This window comes from Anser brachyrhynchus (genome assembly GCF_964034855.1).
Source record: "Anser brachyrhynchus genome assembly, chromosome: 24".
Classification (NCBI taxonomy): Eukaryota; Metazoa; Chordata; class Aves; order Anseriformes; family Anatidae; genus Anser; species Anser brachyrhynchus.
The window spans coordinates 2687045-2703761 of NC_137717.1; the positions used below are offsets into that span (position 1 = coordinate 2687045).

General features: G+C 55.4%; 1 protein-coding gene across 11 annotated transcripts in view; it reads right to left on the bottom strand.

Annotated features, from left to right (window-relative positions):
• The window catches only part of LOC308182563 (uncharacterized protein), a 66938-nt gene that overhangs the window by 2695 nt on the left and 47526 nt on the right, over positions 1-16717 (bottom strand). The window contains exons 3-5 of one of the 11 annotated variants that reach the window (XR_013941865.1): positions 10228-10269; positions 9775-9925; positions 7607-9181 (exon numbers count right to left, since the gene is read on the bottom strand). The exons of 3 other annotated variants lie outside the window; for them this stretch is intronic. Coding sequence is in view for 4 of the 8 variants with exons in the window: in XM_080567432.1 (XP_080423558.1) it covers positions 7227-7303; positions 9775-9925 (228 nt within the window). In the remaining 4 variants the exon portion in view is untranslated. 7 more of the 11 variants (XM_080567432.1, XM_080567433.1, XR_013941866.1 and 4 more) reach the window with 7 other exon arrangements.

The following is a 16717-nucleotide window of genomic DNA, read 5'->3' on the forward strand; positions in this document are numbered from 1 at the left end:
GCTAATGGATCGGCTTGTGTTAATGAGATCCCGACATTTAACGGTGAGATCCTGATATTTAGCGGGGTCCCGATATCCCTGCAGCCCCGCGGGAGCTGGGGCCTCGTCTGAGCCCAGGAGATGGGGCTGGGCACCGGGTCCCTGGTGCTGAGCGCACACGGGGACCCTCGTGGGCAGCCCCTGCCTTTCATCTGGGGTCAGTTCATGGTGCAGGGGGGTTTCAGCAGTGTTTAGCCCGGGACAAGAGCAGCAGCTCGGGCACGGCACAGCCCCGATGCCCCGGGGCAGGGCAGACCCCGACCCAGCAGCAGGGCTGGGTGCCACGGCCCCGCCGCTTGCCCCGGGGTTGGTGCCTGCAGGGGCCTGGGGGGCTCAAAGCACCCCCGGCTTTGGTGGGGTTTGAAGCTGGAGCCTGCTCTGCTCCTGACCTGAGATCTGAGGCATTTTATCAATTTATTTAGAGAGCTTTGCGGCTCCCCTTCAAAGCCTCGCTCTGCAGCGAGCAGCCCTGCTCAATTCTGCTCATGCATTTTTAATCTCATGTGAAAAGGGAGCCTTCTTTTCTTTTTCACTTTCCTTATTTATTTTTTTTTTAGTTTGGTTTCGGAGACTGAGATAACAAAATCAAATCTCCTCCTCAAGTGGCCGTGAAAGGGCAGCCGCAGCTCTTCAACACAAAGAGGATCCCCGATGGCCCCGTAGGCTCCGTGCCATCACCATCATCACCACCACCGGTACCATCACCGCAGCCCTTCCTGGCACACCAGGACTCGTGCCCAAGGGCTGTGCAGCATTCAGGAGCTTCCCCACCCCGGTCATTCATGCACCGAGCCCCAGGAGCAGCCCCGTGTGTGCTCGCAGCGCTTCACACCCCCGGGGCTGGTCAGGACCAGCTCTGACCGTTCATTAAATCAGGGCACGTGGGCACGTGCAGCCCTGCAACGCGCCAACGTTCGGGTGGCAAAGCAAGGCTGTCGCCGCTTTGTTTTGGTTTATTTTATTATCATTTTTTTCCAAGAGAAAAAAAAATAATTGCTATGGCAACTTATGCAACAGCTGAGCTGCCGGGAGACTGGCTGCAAGTGAAACTTGCCACTCATCATCTGACAATGTTAATCTGCTGGATTTACATAGTAATTAATGTCAAGAGGCAATCTACAATTTGAGCAATCAGAGTTCCTGTGCACAAAGTCAGGCTGGCAGACAGCAGCTTGCAGCGGTGTGCAGGGAGGGGATTTAACCCCTGGGGAGCCCACATCCATCCATCCCCACCGCCTTGTGCTAACTCAAAGCCCTTAAACCCCCTTGAACTCCTGCCCTGGTGCCACGTCCCTGCGTGGCCGCCAGCTCCCGGTCCCCGCTGGTTCCTCTCTGCCCCCAAATTTCAGGATCTTTTCCCTGCATCTCCGCGCAGAAAGCTCCGGCCCAGCTCCGGCCTCTGCCTCCTGCTCGCAGGTGCTGTGCGATTTTTTTCCCGGTGTAATCATTAACTCAGCAAATTGCAGGATACGTTTTCCACGTGAGTCCTATTAGCTCCCCGCCACTGCCGCCTCTGGATTTGGTCTGCTGCCCCTTGGAAGCACTGGAATAAAAACTCCCAGCTCCTGAGCTGCAAGCGGCCCCCTCTGCCCCCCGGGCTGCCCTCGCTCTCTCACACCGAGTCCGCCCCGCTGCTGCCCAGCTCCAGCTTTCCCAACCCCTCCGCATCCCTGCACCTAAACAGAGCCCGACAGCTGGGACAGGTTTTGGGAAAGGGATGTGGGAGGAGGGGGAGACCCCGGATCCAGCCCCCGAGCAGAGCTGGGCAGTGCCAGGGTCCCTGCCCTGCCGCCGGCCCCGTGCCGGGCTCGCTGCGCCCAGGGCACGCCGCAGCCCCTGCCTCCTGGGAACCACTGCAAACCCCGGCATGAGGCCGTGCCTGCAACCTCCTCTGCAAAGAATAAAGCTCGGCTGAGTCCCAGCATCCTTTCTTCCTCCATCCTTTTGGCCGAAGCCAAAAACTTCAGAGGAGGGAAAAAAAAAAAAATCTAATTGATTTCTTCTGTATTAACAAGTCAATCACTGGGGTGTTTTTTTTTTTTTAATGACTCATAAGCAAGCTTGACGTGTCTGTTAATTAAATAGCCATCCCAGCTCTAATCCGCTGAAAGTTAATCATTTGGGGAATTAAAAGGTGTCAGTGCTGAATACTTCTTCAGTGCAAGAGCTTGCCTGCCCTTGCTGCGGGCGGCAAGGGGCCGGGAACGGAGCAGGGGGACGGGGGGAGCCCTGCAGAATTGGGCTGCAGGGCCCAGAAACCCAGGAGGGAGGGCAGTGATGTGCACGGGACATGGCCTGGTATCGGTGTGTGCAGGACAGGGGCTGCAGGAGGGGGCAGAGAGCCACGCTGCTGGCCCCGAGGGCGTGCACACACCAGGCGGTGACGCTGCTCGCCCAGACCCCGCAGCCCCTTTTGGCTCGGGGCCACCACAAACACCAGGGATGAAACCTGCCGGGGATAAGTTTGGCTTTGCTGTCCTTGGATCGCACTTAAAGCAGTGGCTACCCCTGCAAAACAAATCTGTAAAGGCTACAGAAGTGAGCACAAGGGCTGCGTGTGGCACTGACACGTTGGTTCGGGGGAAAAGTGGCACTTTCTCTTCGTCCTTGTGCTCCCCCCCGCCTGCCCTTGGCATTTTTTAGAACCCGACGTGTGCCAGCCCTTCCTGGCACCGTCTCTGCCGACCCTGCCAGCGACCCAGCAGGGGAAGAGCCCTGCCTGCAAATCTTGCCCCATCCCTGCAGGGCGGCTGGCAGGGACGCCCCGGCCTGCGGGACAAACTCAGGGTTAACAATCCGGCCTGATTTTTTTCAAGAGAGCTTGATGCCTCTGCTCAGGCTCTTTTGAGCATCACCTAGCTTAATATTGATGAAGCCACTACAATTTAATTTATTGGCTCAGTGCACACAGCCCATGAAAGCCCAAGTGAATGGGGCTGATGGCTGGATAATGGGACGCGGCTGTCGGCTCCTGGGGAGCCGCTCGCGCTCACCGGGGAGCCGCTGCTCCAGCGCTGCTGCCGGCAGAGCACTAATCCTGGGTTATCATCCATACAGGCAATTAGTGCAGCATTATCAGGGTACTAATGGTGTCAGGGTGTGCGCGCCCAGCGAGTGGCTGCTGCTCTGCAGGGACCTGCTCGTGTCCACGGTGCCACCGGCGCGGATGGAGCACTTCATCCAGCCACACGGCAGCCGGGCTCAGCATCCCCTCTGCACCCTCTGCGTGGCTTTTTGGGGACCTGCACGGGGATAAAACCTCCTCACCGTGCTCTGACGGCTGCAGGACAGCCTTGGGTCAGGCTGGAGGGGCTGCTCCATCATCGCCCGCAGTGTGGCACAGGACCAGGTCCCCCCCGGCACCAGCCCCTGGTGCCCTCAGGCCCACCCAGCTGCTGGGTCAACGGGAGGCGCCCATTTCCTGCTTTTCTTCCCATTTTATTGAGCTAGATAATAAGAGGGCAAATAGGATAATTCTGGCGGTGAATGAAGGATGCAGTTTTGTGTTGCCGTGTGCATTATATTAATCATTTACTGACACGTTGGCTACTGGCCTGATGTGAGATAACGAGAGGTAATTAGTTAAAAAAATTAGGAGGCAGGCAGATTGCCAGTTGTTTACAGGCACAGTGGTTTACAGGGGCAGCCAGGAGAATTTCCTTTTCTGAGGGATCAGAGCGTGTTTTAAAGCATCTGATTCAATTACAGACCGAAGGCTGAGCTCTGAGCCCGCGTTCACATGGGCTCTGTGCGCAGCCGGTGTGTTGGGGCGCAGGGGGACCCCACGGGCTCCATCCAGCCCGGATGCTGGAGGAGTCAGGAAACCTCCCCGGCCTTTAACTCGCTTCTGAAAGCAGCAGCCACGGGAGCATCCATATTTTTTCCTCGTAGGTACAACTGATGTGGGTAGAAAACACCAGCTGCCACTTGGAGAGGGGTGCAGAGGCCAACTCCATTAAAGCTGCAGGAATTGGTACATTTGACACAAAAACTGCTATAACTTAGAGCCGGAGTATGAATAATAGAGCTCTGTACTCGGCCCCACAAGTGCAATATATCTGGCTGCTGCTGCACAGACACGCGGGCTGAAATCGATCCCGCGAGTCCGAGCGCGACGGAGCCCCGGCATGCCGGGGGCATCGCTCTGCTGCTGTGCAAACAGAGCGGTGCTGAGCTCCGCACAGCTCCAACCCCGGGGCAAACTGACACCGGGTCCCACCACAGCTCCCACCCCCGGGGCAAACTGACACTGGGTCCCACCACGGAGCTTCCGACCTCGGGCTGATTGCTCCTAAGCAAATTTGCACATCATTAAAAATAATCACGGCGCTGGGACCGGCCAAGCTTTAGGCAGTGCCTAAAGGGAAGGTCTCGTGCTGCTGCTGCTGGTCTGGGGGCGAAGGGGCAGGGTTAATTGGGCAGGGCTAATTGCATTAATTGCAGAGTGAGGACCCTGGAAGCAGCAGGGTCCCATTTCTGGGTCCTGACTGCCCCAGGCAGTGGCTGGGGACGGCGCTGGAGACGCGTCCCATGGGTGCCCCATTGGTACCAGGGGCTGGGGACAAGGGCTTGAAGCTGCTTTGGCGTTGCCTGCAGCTTTGGTCTGATGGGAGCTGCCCCATGTGGATGCTCCCACTCCCGACCACCAATGATCACCAGCTCACAGGGCTTAGCAAACGTGTGAGCAGGTCATTAACAGCCACGTCCTAGTGTGGGGACCGAGGAGCATCCTTGCCCGGGGCAGGCAGGCGAGCAGCATCCAGCCCACCCGCACGGAGCGGGGTGGGAGATGCGGGAGGTCGCCGGCATCAGCATGGGCAGGATTGGATTTTGCAGGATTAGCCACCACGCCTGGAGAGCCGAGGAGCCCCCGGCTAATCCTCTCATTACAGAGGTACTTAAGGAGAGATTACAGGGTTTGGGTTGGCGAGGGTTTCCTGACATCCTGAGGTCCGGCTGCCATCACGCATTTGCACTGCGGCGCTGGTTTTTACAGCCAGGGACAGGATTTATCCAGCCTGTGAAATGCCGTTGTCAGACAAGCTGGAGAACATGTTAAGAGGTAAAAAGCACATGGCATCTATTAACTGCAGCCAAAGCCAAATCCTAAAATGTCCCCTCCTCTTGGGGTCCTGGAGGGGGGGAGCCAGAACCAGGTGGAGGCAGACACCAGAGCTCCTGCCCAGCTCCCGAATGCAGAGCACTGAGCACAGCAATGCTGCATGAAAATCCAATTTCAGACTGCCCCCAAACACCAGATTTCTCACGTTAGCAGCTGAACGTTAAAAGAACCCCAGCTGGCACCACCCCGATTTGTTGTTCCTTTGCCTTAGGGACTGGGAACCTTGCAGGGGCGCGCAGGTGGTGCTGCACCGGCAGCCAGGAGGGCTGGAAATATGTATTTGTAAATGGAATTTACAGTTTATTTCTTCATTCAATTTACATTGCTTAATTTGATTATTTATACTGTTCGTTTTATTTATTTTCATTTACACTGCTTATTTTATTTATCTTGTTTAACCTGTTTATTTACATTTACCTACTAACTTAAATTTACCTGTTTATTTAGATTTTTCTGCTGGAAACCAAGGTCCCTGCTTACAGACCTCCCTGCTGCAGCAGAGGGACCCATAGGGCCGCAGAGCATGCAGCAGCTAACGAGGCTCTGCAGCCCCTAACGAGGAGCACCAGCCATGGATGTGCCCCCGTGGGACCCAGCTCCGGCTCTGCCCCCGAAATCTGGAGCAGCTCCAGCAGCCGCTCGTCCCCTTCCACCTGCTGACGGAGGGCTGCACGAAACATCCCCGGGGCTCCTCGCAGCCGCGGGTTGCAGCACCATCGCTGCCTGGGGCTGCTCCCAGCAGTGTACAAGCTCCGCTAGCAGTGGAAGGAAGGAGGGCAGCCCCCACTGTCCCCTGCCGCAGCGCCCATCCTGCGCAGCCCCGCAGTGCCCGGCACCTGCCCGTCCTGCAGCATCCAAACAGGACGGAGCAAGGGCTGGGGATTGGGGACTGACACAAAACCGCGCAGGCACCTCACCTCCCAACCCCTGCCCGTCCCCCCGCGCCCCTCCCCGAGCTCTTTCCTTCCAGGGAAATTCTTCAGGAGTAATTGCAAAATCCTCTGGTGCATCAAGCGCAGGATGCAATGTTATTAACTTGCCAGCCAGGAGCTGGCAGGAAAGCAATCATGGCTGTTTCTCCAAGACTGAGCCAGGGGATAATTGAGTTGAATGGAAAGGAATTGCTGCTCTTTGTTGGTGGTTAGGAGATCATCTTCCAGTCCTTCCATACTGATCTAATTTGGGGTTATTCAAACAGACTTCTGAATTAAGAGATAAAGTTGTTTAAAAGGACTCCGTAGCTCCTTGAAAAACTTTGAAAATCCTGCTGTTTAAGCATCATAATTCTTCTCTCAGTCTCAGCCCTTAAGCTCTGCACTGCGGGCGCTGCGCAGACCTGAAGCGGTCAGACTGCCCCAAGAGTCACCGGGGGACAACGGGAGCTTGCTGAAGAGCAGCTCAGCCCCAAATCCTCTGGCTCCGAGGCTCCAGCTCCTGCCAGAGCCCTTTCCACAAACCCTTTCTCTTCGGTGCCCTCACCTGTGGAGCAATGCAGTGCCCAGCCTGCAGGGTGCCTCGCCTCCGCTGAACTGAGAAGGTGAGGCTCAGACCGTGCTGTGCCCACCCTGAAGCCATGCTCCGTGCACCCAGCTAGCCGAGGACCGTGCTGTGCCCATCCTGACTCCGTGCTCCACGCACCCACTGAGCCAAGGACCACGCTCTACCCATCCTGGCAGCATGCTCCATGCACCCAGTGATCCATGGACCGTGCTGTGCCCATCGCAGCTCCGTGCTCCACCAGCGCAGCCGGGGTGAGCCCCGAGAAGGGCGAGGTTATTGAAAGATCACCCAAGTTTATGTTAGAGGAAGCACAGCGTGTTGGCAGAAAATCAATGCTGAAATATAGCCAGCTTTACTCCCGCCTTTAAATAGCTCTTTTATGACTGTTTTAAGGTGAAATTATTTAAGGCCGGGGAGGTCAAGTATGCAGTGTAATATCAGTGAGATTTGCTGCCTGTTTCAGCAGCCGGCAGCGCCGATCCTGCTGCGAGGAGAAGACTTTTCCCATTCCCCCATTTCAGCAGCTGTGCCCCAGTAACACAGCCTCCCTTCCAGGTGTTTGCCTTCATCTGCAAACCAGCTCATCCCAAGAGCAGGGCAATTGGGGTTCTCCTGTAAGGACTCCTACCCAGGCTCTGAGACCTGAAATAAAACATAAAACACTGCAACACTTGCAGTAAAACTGCGAGAGATGGCAGCGCTGGCGGCTGGGTTCTGGCCTGCACTTCACAGGAGCAAATACATCAGCTGGGTAGAAACAATAATCTTATCACAACACGGGCTTTGCTTCATAAACATGTCCAGGCTGGAGTGAAATATGTCGCTGCAGAAGGAGGCAGAGCAGTCAGCAGAATATTTGGATTGATTACGATGCCAATCACAGCGGGGCTGCTGTCATCCCTTCTGCACGGAGCACAAACAGCAACAGGTCCCGGCTCCTGCCAGGCAAACAAAACCCTTTGGCCATAACGCCCGTGGAAATTTAATCTCCTGAAGTGCTCTCCCCATTCCCACTCCCGTCTGTGAGTGCCCCCAAAGCACCTGCAGGGGCGCAGGAACGGGGCCGTGAGGCTGGCGGTGCCCCCGGCAGCCTGGCACTGCTGAGTTTTGGGGATGCAAGGGGCAGAAACAGTTTAACATTTTAACATGTTTAACCCTCGCTGAGTGAGCTGTGAGCCCCTCCATCAGCCCTCTGTGCCGACCTTTTTCCTTTTTCTGTTTGTTTCCATGCAGGGAAGCCCTGGCTGTTCTGCCGGGGTGAGCTGCGCACTCAGCATTGCCGGAACAAGTCTGTTCTCCGACCTGTCCCCCATGCGTACGTGTCCTTCATCTTTGTGGACCCTATAGGTCCCACTTATATATGCAGCAGGACCTGCACCTTCCCTCACAGCACCCCAGCACAGGGATCTGCTCTTCCTCCCAGGGAGAAGCCTCCTCCTCTCCCTCCCTGCTTGCAGACCCCAGATCTCCGGTGTGCCACCGGCCTGCTCCCGGGCTGAATCCCTGCCTTCCTCACCCTCTTTTTCCTGCAGGTTAATTTAACCCTGGTTTGCATCTAAAATAAAACTTCTGTATTGACAAAACCCCCAAACCTCTGTGGGGCCAGGACTCTGCAAGCAGCCGGGGTGAGGATGCTGGCGGCCGGCGTGCGCTGGGGCTGCGCCGTCAGTGCTTGTGCCTTGTTAGGAATTACACCCTGCCACTGAACGTGCTCAAGGCTATAAAAAGAGACAAGCACAATTTCTCCTTCTCATCGAGCCCACATCCATTTGGCCTGTACGCCTGCGTGGGTATCGCACACATACTTTACTGATTAATTTTCAATTAACGGCCTCAAATCTTTCTGCCTGAGCAGTGGTAGAAAATTTCTTTGTGCATGTATCAGCATGAAAAATAGGACTGAATTAGCATCTGCTTAAGTCCTGGTATGCAATTAGAATGGAAACCGCTGCCCAGGGGCTGGGGTAGGCAGGAAAATCCTTCAGGATGAAATAACCCCGCAGCAGAAGCTGCTCTGCGTGCCTGACGAGCGCTGTGCCCAGAGCTGCGTCGCTTCGTGGCACCGCTGGGACTCTGCGCTGGTCAGGGGCTGGCATTGCCTCCTGCAAAGCCAACAACAACAGCAATGCCCCTGCCTTGGTTGAAATAATGTTGCCTCAAACCCAGTGAAAATTTGCAAGAAAAAGAATTAATTATTCACTGAGCTCTAAAGATAATAGAGATAAAAATTAAGCTCGAATTTTGAGACAGAAAATAGTTCCTCTCCTGTTCAAATATAAATTAGGAGTGCACATAAATGCTACACGACTCAAAATTCATTTTAATTTCTAAGCAGGCATACAATATTCATAGCTACATAAGTGATTTCGTGTTTCACCCCGGGATGGCTGCGCTCGCGCTGTTGGTAAATAGCGGCTGGCGTGAGCCGCCCGCACCCAGGGGAGCGCGGCGCAACCTCCTCGGACGGGAGGCTTCCTGAAAAGAATCCGTTCCTCAGAGGGATTTGTGGTTCAGGGGTCTCTTTCCAGAGCCAGACCATTCAAGAGAAGGTGAAGAAAGAAAAGCCATGTGGTGCCAGCCCGTGGTGCTGGGGCTGCGCCCTCCCAAACCCTGCAGAGCCGGGGTCGGAGCTGGCTCCAGACCCTTGCAGACCAACACGTGCGGTGCCAACAACGTCCATAAAGTTGCTGGGACGATCTGGGGGAGGGCGTGCTGATTGCAGGGGTTAATTAAAAAGCAGGGAGGAAAACCCACAGGGGTGAGCTGATGCAGAGCCGTGCACAGGGAGGTGCCAGCCCTGTGACGCCCGACGTGCTCGCCCTAACAGCTCGTGTCACCGCTGCTGACACCCAGGCACGATGGCTATGGCAAAGCAGTGAGAATGAGCAGCACCCTTATAAATACTATATATATATAATATATATGATATATATATCTATTATCAGCACGTTAATATTATTATTAAATGAATTATTATTTTACAGCTGCTGCCACCCGCTGCTTCCCACAGCAGCCCCGAGCAGGACCTGAGAGGAGCTCGGCCGAGCAGCACTGGGGCCGTGCAGGGCTGGGGGCACTGGGCGTGCTGGGAGCACTGGGAGCTCCCTCCTCACCTGCTGGGTGCGTCCTGCTGGTGTTAAAAAACTCCAGGGCGGCTGCACCAGGCTGGTTGGGACCCATGGGTTTGGCCGTTTGCAGCACCAGTGTGAGCCCCCCTGGGACGCTCCTCTGCGGGGGATGCCAGCGGGCACCAAAGCGATCTGTCTGTGGAGCAGTAGAAAAACAAGAGAACAAAACGGTCTGCATTTTTGCCACGTATTTTTATAAGTGTCGTGCTGGGAGAAAATAAATGTGTGTAGAACAAATTAGTTTGTCGTGAAGAAGCTTGCTGCTGAAATGTTAAGATGGAGATAACACCAGGAAAGCTTTTGAAACCAAATGCCCAGCTGCACTGACAAGGCGATTTTGGTAAATGCTGTTCAGAACAATTTAAACAATTAATTTTAGCATTTAATGGGCTCTTGCACTATCTGCTGTAGCAGAAGTGAGTACGTGTCTTTCATTACCTGCCACATTTTCCCTACTCCTCATCGTCTCGCTGCCATTCCCTGTGGGCAAAACAAGGTGTATGTTAATTGAAATTGCAGCACAGCTGCAAAAAAAGGGGGGAAAAAAGGTGGGATTTCAGGTTTTTGTTGACCCTGTTTTCCACAGGGGGAATGTGATACCCAACTGTTTACAAGCAGAAAGCTGTCAAGGGATACCAAGGCTATTTGAGAACGAAAACAAACAAACTGCAGTCGTGTGTTATGCAAACCGCGCTGGAAAGTGAAACCAGTTCGTTTTTTCCTGTTAATCAGTGCAAATTGGCCCCTTCTCCATGAAGAGAACAAGAAGGCAGCTCTCAGAGCTCAGCCGTGGGACAGCCCACGAGGGCAGGAAAACGCCTCGTTGTGCAATTTCCCCCTTGCTGCCCGATGGCTGCACGGGACGCGGGTCTGGTGCCGCAGCCCCATCCTGCTGTCCCCTGCGTCCCAGCCCCGAGAGTGCTGAGTTCTGGCAGCTGCCAGCAGCAAAGCCCAGAGCACTTTAGCACCTCTGCAGCACCAAGGGATGGTAGAAGCGGGTGCAAACCCAGCACTGGTGCTGTGCAGCGCCCCAAAGGGGGGATCCGGGACCCTCGAGCCAGCAATTTGGCAGCCGTCAGCGTCCTGCCCTTCTTCTCCCTGCCTTGGCCCCCTGCATGCATGGGTACCAGCAGACGTGACCCTGCACGTGGCGATGATGCTTGGGGCTGGAGCAGCTTTGGGCACCTCCTGCAGGTGCCCAGAGGAGATCTGGGGCGGGGAGATGTTCCTCTGGCACGGGCTGCTCGGTGCTCGCATGCAGCCGCTGCTCCGGCTGCGGTGCAGGGCTCACGCTGCTGCTTGTCCCTGCTGCACCGTCCCCGGTCGCTGCTGTCCCTGCCTGCCGCCGCCACCGGGACTCGCTCTCCGTAGATGGCAGCATCAGCCCGCGCTCCGCACGCCCGCCGCACGCAATGAAACGCCGGAGCAAACGCTACAGGTCGCCCGGTGTGGGCAAGGAACAACCGAGCTGCGACATGGGCGCTGCACAACGGCTCCTGGAGCTGGGCAGGGGGAGGCCTCGGGGGGGCTTGGGGAGGAGGAGGGTGGCGGAGGGAGGAAGAAAGCCAAGTTTCAGCTGTGTGCAGTGCAATTGCTTTAATTCCCTTCTTCGGTAATGAGGGGCAGGCTCGGGAGTCCTTTTGCTCCTGCATTTGCTCGCTATCAAGATAGCATGCCTCCTTGATTTGAAAATGATTATTTCTCTTAGCAAACCCTCCTGCTGCCACTTTTTCTATTAATCTCCCTCTGCCTCTTTAGAGAAAAGAGAATTACAGAGGCTGCTCGGGGGCCCGCTTCTCATCTGTCCTTGAACCTGGCTGCAACCCGGTGTTACCAGAATTGAGCAAACGTCAATGAACGGGATTTCTACAAATATTCTTTCAAATATAAAAGCAGATTTTCATCTGGCAGCCCTCACAGCTCCATTGTGCTTATGTCCCACGAACACTTCAGCATTTGCCCTGTGCAAGCTGAAAAGCAGGAGGTATTGCTTACGCTTGTACTGTCTCAAAAATAAACTATTATTTTCACTGAAAATACACGGACACAAGGCTAACTGGTGACTACTTTCAGAGGCGGCGGGGTGCAGACAGCAGAGTCCTCCACGGCTGTCCCAGCTCCATCCCCTGATGTTCAGAGCAGTTCAGGATCCTTGGGGTCGGCTCTGGCTTGCAGGGTGAACCTCGGGCGCCCTCATCACCGTGCCGCTAGCTTCAGCCTCCGCAACAGCCTTAAAAGATGGAGCTCTTTGGCAATTCAGACGAGAGAAGCATCCGGAATTTGGGATACGGGTTTAGAGCCCCTATTACTTTCTGCTGAACGTTTAGGAGAGCCTAATCCAATTGGCCATATGGTCCTGGGCTCCCTCCAATCTAATTCCCCATCCCTTGGGCATATTGAAGGGAAAAGGGGAGGGGGGGTAGGGAATTGAAAAAATGTAAATCACATTTTAATAGACTCATAAAAATACACAAAGTGATGACCGAGAAAACTTATCAGATTTTATGGGCATGCGGGTTGCTTGACAGAATATGGAAATGCCACTCAAATGGCAAAGCTCCCCTCGCAGAAAACTTCACCACGTAGTAATCCAATTTATACCGCTTGCTAGACAGAGCCGCCAGAGCAATTCCAGCCATCCGCATCACTGTCACCTTTACTTCCCGCGCGTGCCACTCAGGGAGCACTGCGAGCTGGCGTGTCGGCACGGCGTGCCGCGGCCCCTCGGTGCCCACCGGGACCGGGACCGGGGGAATCGGCACAGGGAGCACGGAGCCCACGTGGTCCCTGGGGATGCAAAGCACCGGGGGCTGCTCCTGATGGGGTTCAGCTCCGCTCCTCGGAGAGATGCAGCCCCTCGTTGGGATGCTCTCCACACCACTGCGCTTTGTGGGATGGGAATACGGGCTGGGTGTCAAAGTGGGTGGCTCACCTCTCCTCGGGCAGCCCATGCACGTAACAATTGCCCCAAAGAGTATGGGATTCAACCCAAAATCAGCCTGCAGGGGTATCTGGCAAATGCTTTGAGACATCTTCCCCAATTTCTCCTGGCTGCGCATCTGTATTGTTATTTACAGTCACCCAGCCAGCGACTGCTGCTGGGAACAAAGGAGATGTTTGAAGCTTTGACAGAGACGATTGCAGAGCAGCAAATAGGTGCTGTGCAGGTGAGTTCGTGAAGTTCACTCCTCTAATTGCTCTGTGATTATTTCGCCTCACAGTGGCATTGTCTCTCAAGCCTGTTTTGCTTGAACACGCCTGCAAAGAGCTATTTTGTTGGAAGAATTTAATATTTGCCATTATGTTGTCCAGCACAGTCCAGCTCTGGGTACTTACCACCAATTATCCGTCTGCTACAAAGCTAATGTTGACACAGAGGTCCTCGATGCATTGACTCTGGGAATGTGCCAGGAAGGCTGGTTTCAAGAATAATTAGTGGGCACGGATATACGTGTAAGATGCCCTTGAACTGATGGACTGCCTTTATTCACTGGGATGTGATCAATTCTGAGGTTTTTCTTTTAGACAAACCCTCGAATGTAATTCCATTCTGTACAGTAAGGATTTCTTGTCTGAAATTCACTTTGCATCAACAGAGCCCTGTCTGAGCCCCACCATTAGCTATTCTTTCCTGTCATCCGAGAGTCTTAAAGCACTTTACATGGATTAACTAATTAGCTCTCTTCATAACCCGGGCTTTAAGTTAATTTTCCCATGTGCATTATAAGGACAACATCAGCGAACAAATCACGCTTCCACCAGCGTTTTTCACCTATCACTGCCGCACCTAACACAGAAGTGGCTGAGATTAGAGGGAAAGGAGCACAAATGGGTCTCGCATTTCCTCCTCCCTGCAGTGCTGGGATGCCCTGGGACCAGCCAGAGCAGGAGCAGGGCTGCAGGAGCCCCAAACCTCAGCTCCCCTCCACCCACAAGAAACAGGGGAGCTGCTGAGCAATGGGCATGGGAAGCACAACGGCCCTGAGGTGCTGGGGTCTCTGGGGCCGGCATCCTGCCTGGCTCTGGAGACACATCCAGGCGCTGCGAGATCCCGGTTCTTACAGTAAAGCAGATGTTTACGTGCATGGGAGGCTGACATTAAATCCATGCAGACACAAATCCCGGTGGGTGCGTTTCCTCCTGCCCATGTTCACTTGTCTGGGGCTGCAGCGGCACTGCACGCCAACCGGGGAGCTGGCACGACCACAAGTGGGGAAAGGGGAGCAGCAAATCAGGCACAGATCCGCTGTGCAAAGCAGCTGACAAAAGAGCAGTGGGGAGAAAACAAGAGCAGTATGAGAAGTGAGGGGAGAGGAGGGCAGGGAGGAGGATCCACCGGGATGCCAGCGAAAGGGCTGCTCTGCTGTGAGGGCACGGATCTGAAAACAAAGTGATGCTGGCCAGCATGGAGGGGCTTGCCAGGGTGAGGTTTATTTAAATTGCAGCTTTAGAAGCTTTTAAATGCTCCCCTGTGACCCTGTGGCTCCCACCCACCCAGCGCAGGGCGACACAGCTCAGGCAGCCCCTGGACAGCTCCACCGCGATTCCCCCAGCGCTCAGCTGGGCGCCCTGTGCGGAGCTCTCCTGCTGGGCTGCAGCACCAAAACCCAGCTCGGAGCTACGTTTTGGAGCCGGGAGGCTGAGTGGGTGAAACCTCCGCTGGAACGGGTGAGAAATGACAATTCGGAGAACACATTTGAATGATAAAACTTACAAAAAGGATGCCACGCTCTCTCGAATTCGGCAGTTTTAAGAGAGATTGCTACAGGCTTTTACACTTCTATTCAGACCCACCGATTTCACCACCGTCATTATGCTCTGTAGGATATTTCCTCAAGGCTGTGAATGGAGCAGAATTACTCGGCAGAAGTCAGACAGTGCTGCCTTTTTGCTCTGGACGTGGGGGCTCAGGAAAGCCCAGTGTTTGGGACCCTGCCTCACCAGTTCACCCCTTGCCTCCTCCTCCTCACCCTGCCCTTCCTCCTTCCCCAGCAGACGTCTGCTAAAGCCTCCGTCCCCTGAGCCTCCCCACGACCAGGAAAGGCATGGTCCTGTCAACATGGCACTGAATTGGACATCAGGAAACCTATTTCTTTCTGAATTACCCCATTTAGAAATACCAGCTTGCCTTCCACAACAGCACCGACATCTGTCGCTCAGGACGGCAGGGAAAGGAGCTTCATTTATTATTCACGTGTGCTGGGAGCCAGACAGCAAGTACAGCACCGAGCCTCCAGCACACCCTGTCTGTCTGGCCACGACTTTCCGTGCCAAAATGTGGACTGGGACGAGCTGGCTGGAAGTGTTTGAGGGCAGCTCGGAGCGCTGGGTGCCCGGTCTGCAGCGCCCTGTGGTGCCTTGAGGCTTCTCCGACGTCTCCCAGCCTCGTATCCCCACTTCCCAACAGGGATTTTCGCTCTGCTCCTGCCCTGTTTGCCAGCACCATGCTGCTTCCACACCGCCCAGGCAGGACAGGAGGGTGCCCATGGGTGCTGGATGTCCCTGCCCAGTGCCACCTCTTCTCCAGGCCCCCCCTGCCCACCTCGCTGGTGCTCTGCCTGCTCACAGGCCAGGCCATGCAGGAGCAGTTCTGCTCCTCAGGCACTTGCCCACAGCTCCCCTCGGCACCACACAGCCGGCCCCCGCCACAGATGTTTGCCTACGAGCGGTTTTTCAGGGTGGAATGAATTATACACAAGGTGCTTAATTTCAGCGCTTCCCTCTGCCGGTGGCTGATGGAGGGTGACGGGGGGTCCCTAAGGAGCCCAGGCAGCACCAGGGCATCGCGCCACCTCCTTGTGCTGAGCAGAGAGCTGGAGGCAGAGGAGCTGGAGGGGAAAATGTCCCCTTAGAGCAGGGAAGAGGTCGCCAGGCTGGAATAAAACCCATCTGTCCTTCAGCGACATGGGCACGGACGTGGGCACGGCACCTCAGCTGGGCTGCAGGCGGCAAGGTGTGCATAGCACCGGGGACATTTGGGTTCAGGCTCGTTGGGGGACCTTGGCTCAGCAGACCCAGCCTTTTCCCAGGAAGGTGAGCGAGGCTGTGTCCTTCCTGCCCCCCCTGCTTGTTTTTTCTGGGCATTTCAGCGGCAGAAGCCTGTTTCCAAAAGGAGTGCCCTAAGGACACCGGCTGTTTTCTGAACCGGCCTGATCCAAACCAGCTGACACCACAGGCACTTTCCATCAGCTCCACTGAGCCTCACGCTGCTGGGGAAGCAAGAAGCAACATCACGAATCGTCTGTGTCCAGGAGATGTGCAGGAAACCATCCTCTCTGCGGGCTGGAGCTGTCACAGCTTCTGACAGTCCCCGAGTCAGGGACACCGCACTGACACGGGGGGTGCTTGGTTTCAAGGAGAGGCGTGAAAGACAAAAGGATAGAGAAAACAGTCAAAACGCTGCACTGCAGGGTTGTGGGGAAGTGTGTGGGGCCAGGGGCTGCCGACCTCCCTGGGAAGTTCTTTGTGGCCTGTGAGGTCCCTGAAATCAGGGACTCCACTCGTGTGATCACACTGCTCCCGCAAAAGCCCCACTGCAAATTCACGGGCTGCTCACAGAGACACAGCTCCAGCGGGTGCACGCGGGGGTCTTCCTCTGGGCTCCGGCAAGGACCGAGCTTCTGCAGGGCTCCTCCAGCAGCGGAGAGCACCAGTCCCGGCCTCTTCTTCCCCCCCCTTCCCTCAGGCTTCACGCACCTGGGAATTACAGTAATATAAAGGCTGTGCTAATAGCTGCCCACACGCAGAGATAAATATACCCATCTAATATCTGACTGTGCGGCTTCCGTGCTTTTTGAAAACGTGGCTTAACTGTAGGTAGGAATAAGGGCAGGGCAGCGTGCTGTGACGGGTGGTTTCCTTCTGCAGGCAGGAGTGGGGTGACCGTGTCCGTGCAGCACGTGGGGACACCCCAGCAGCAAGCTCCCAG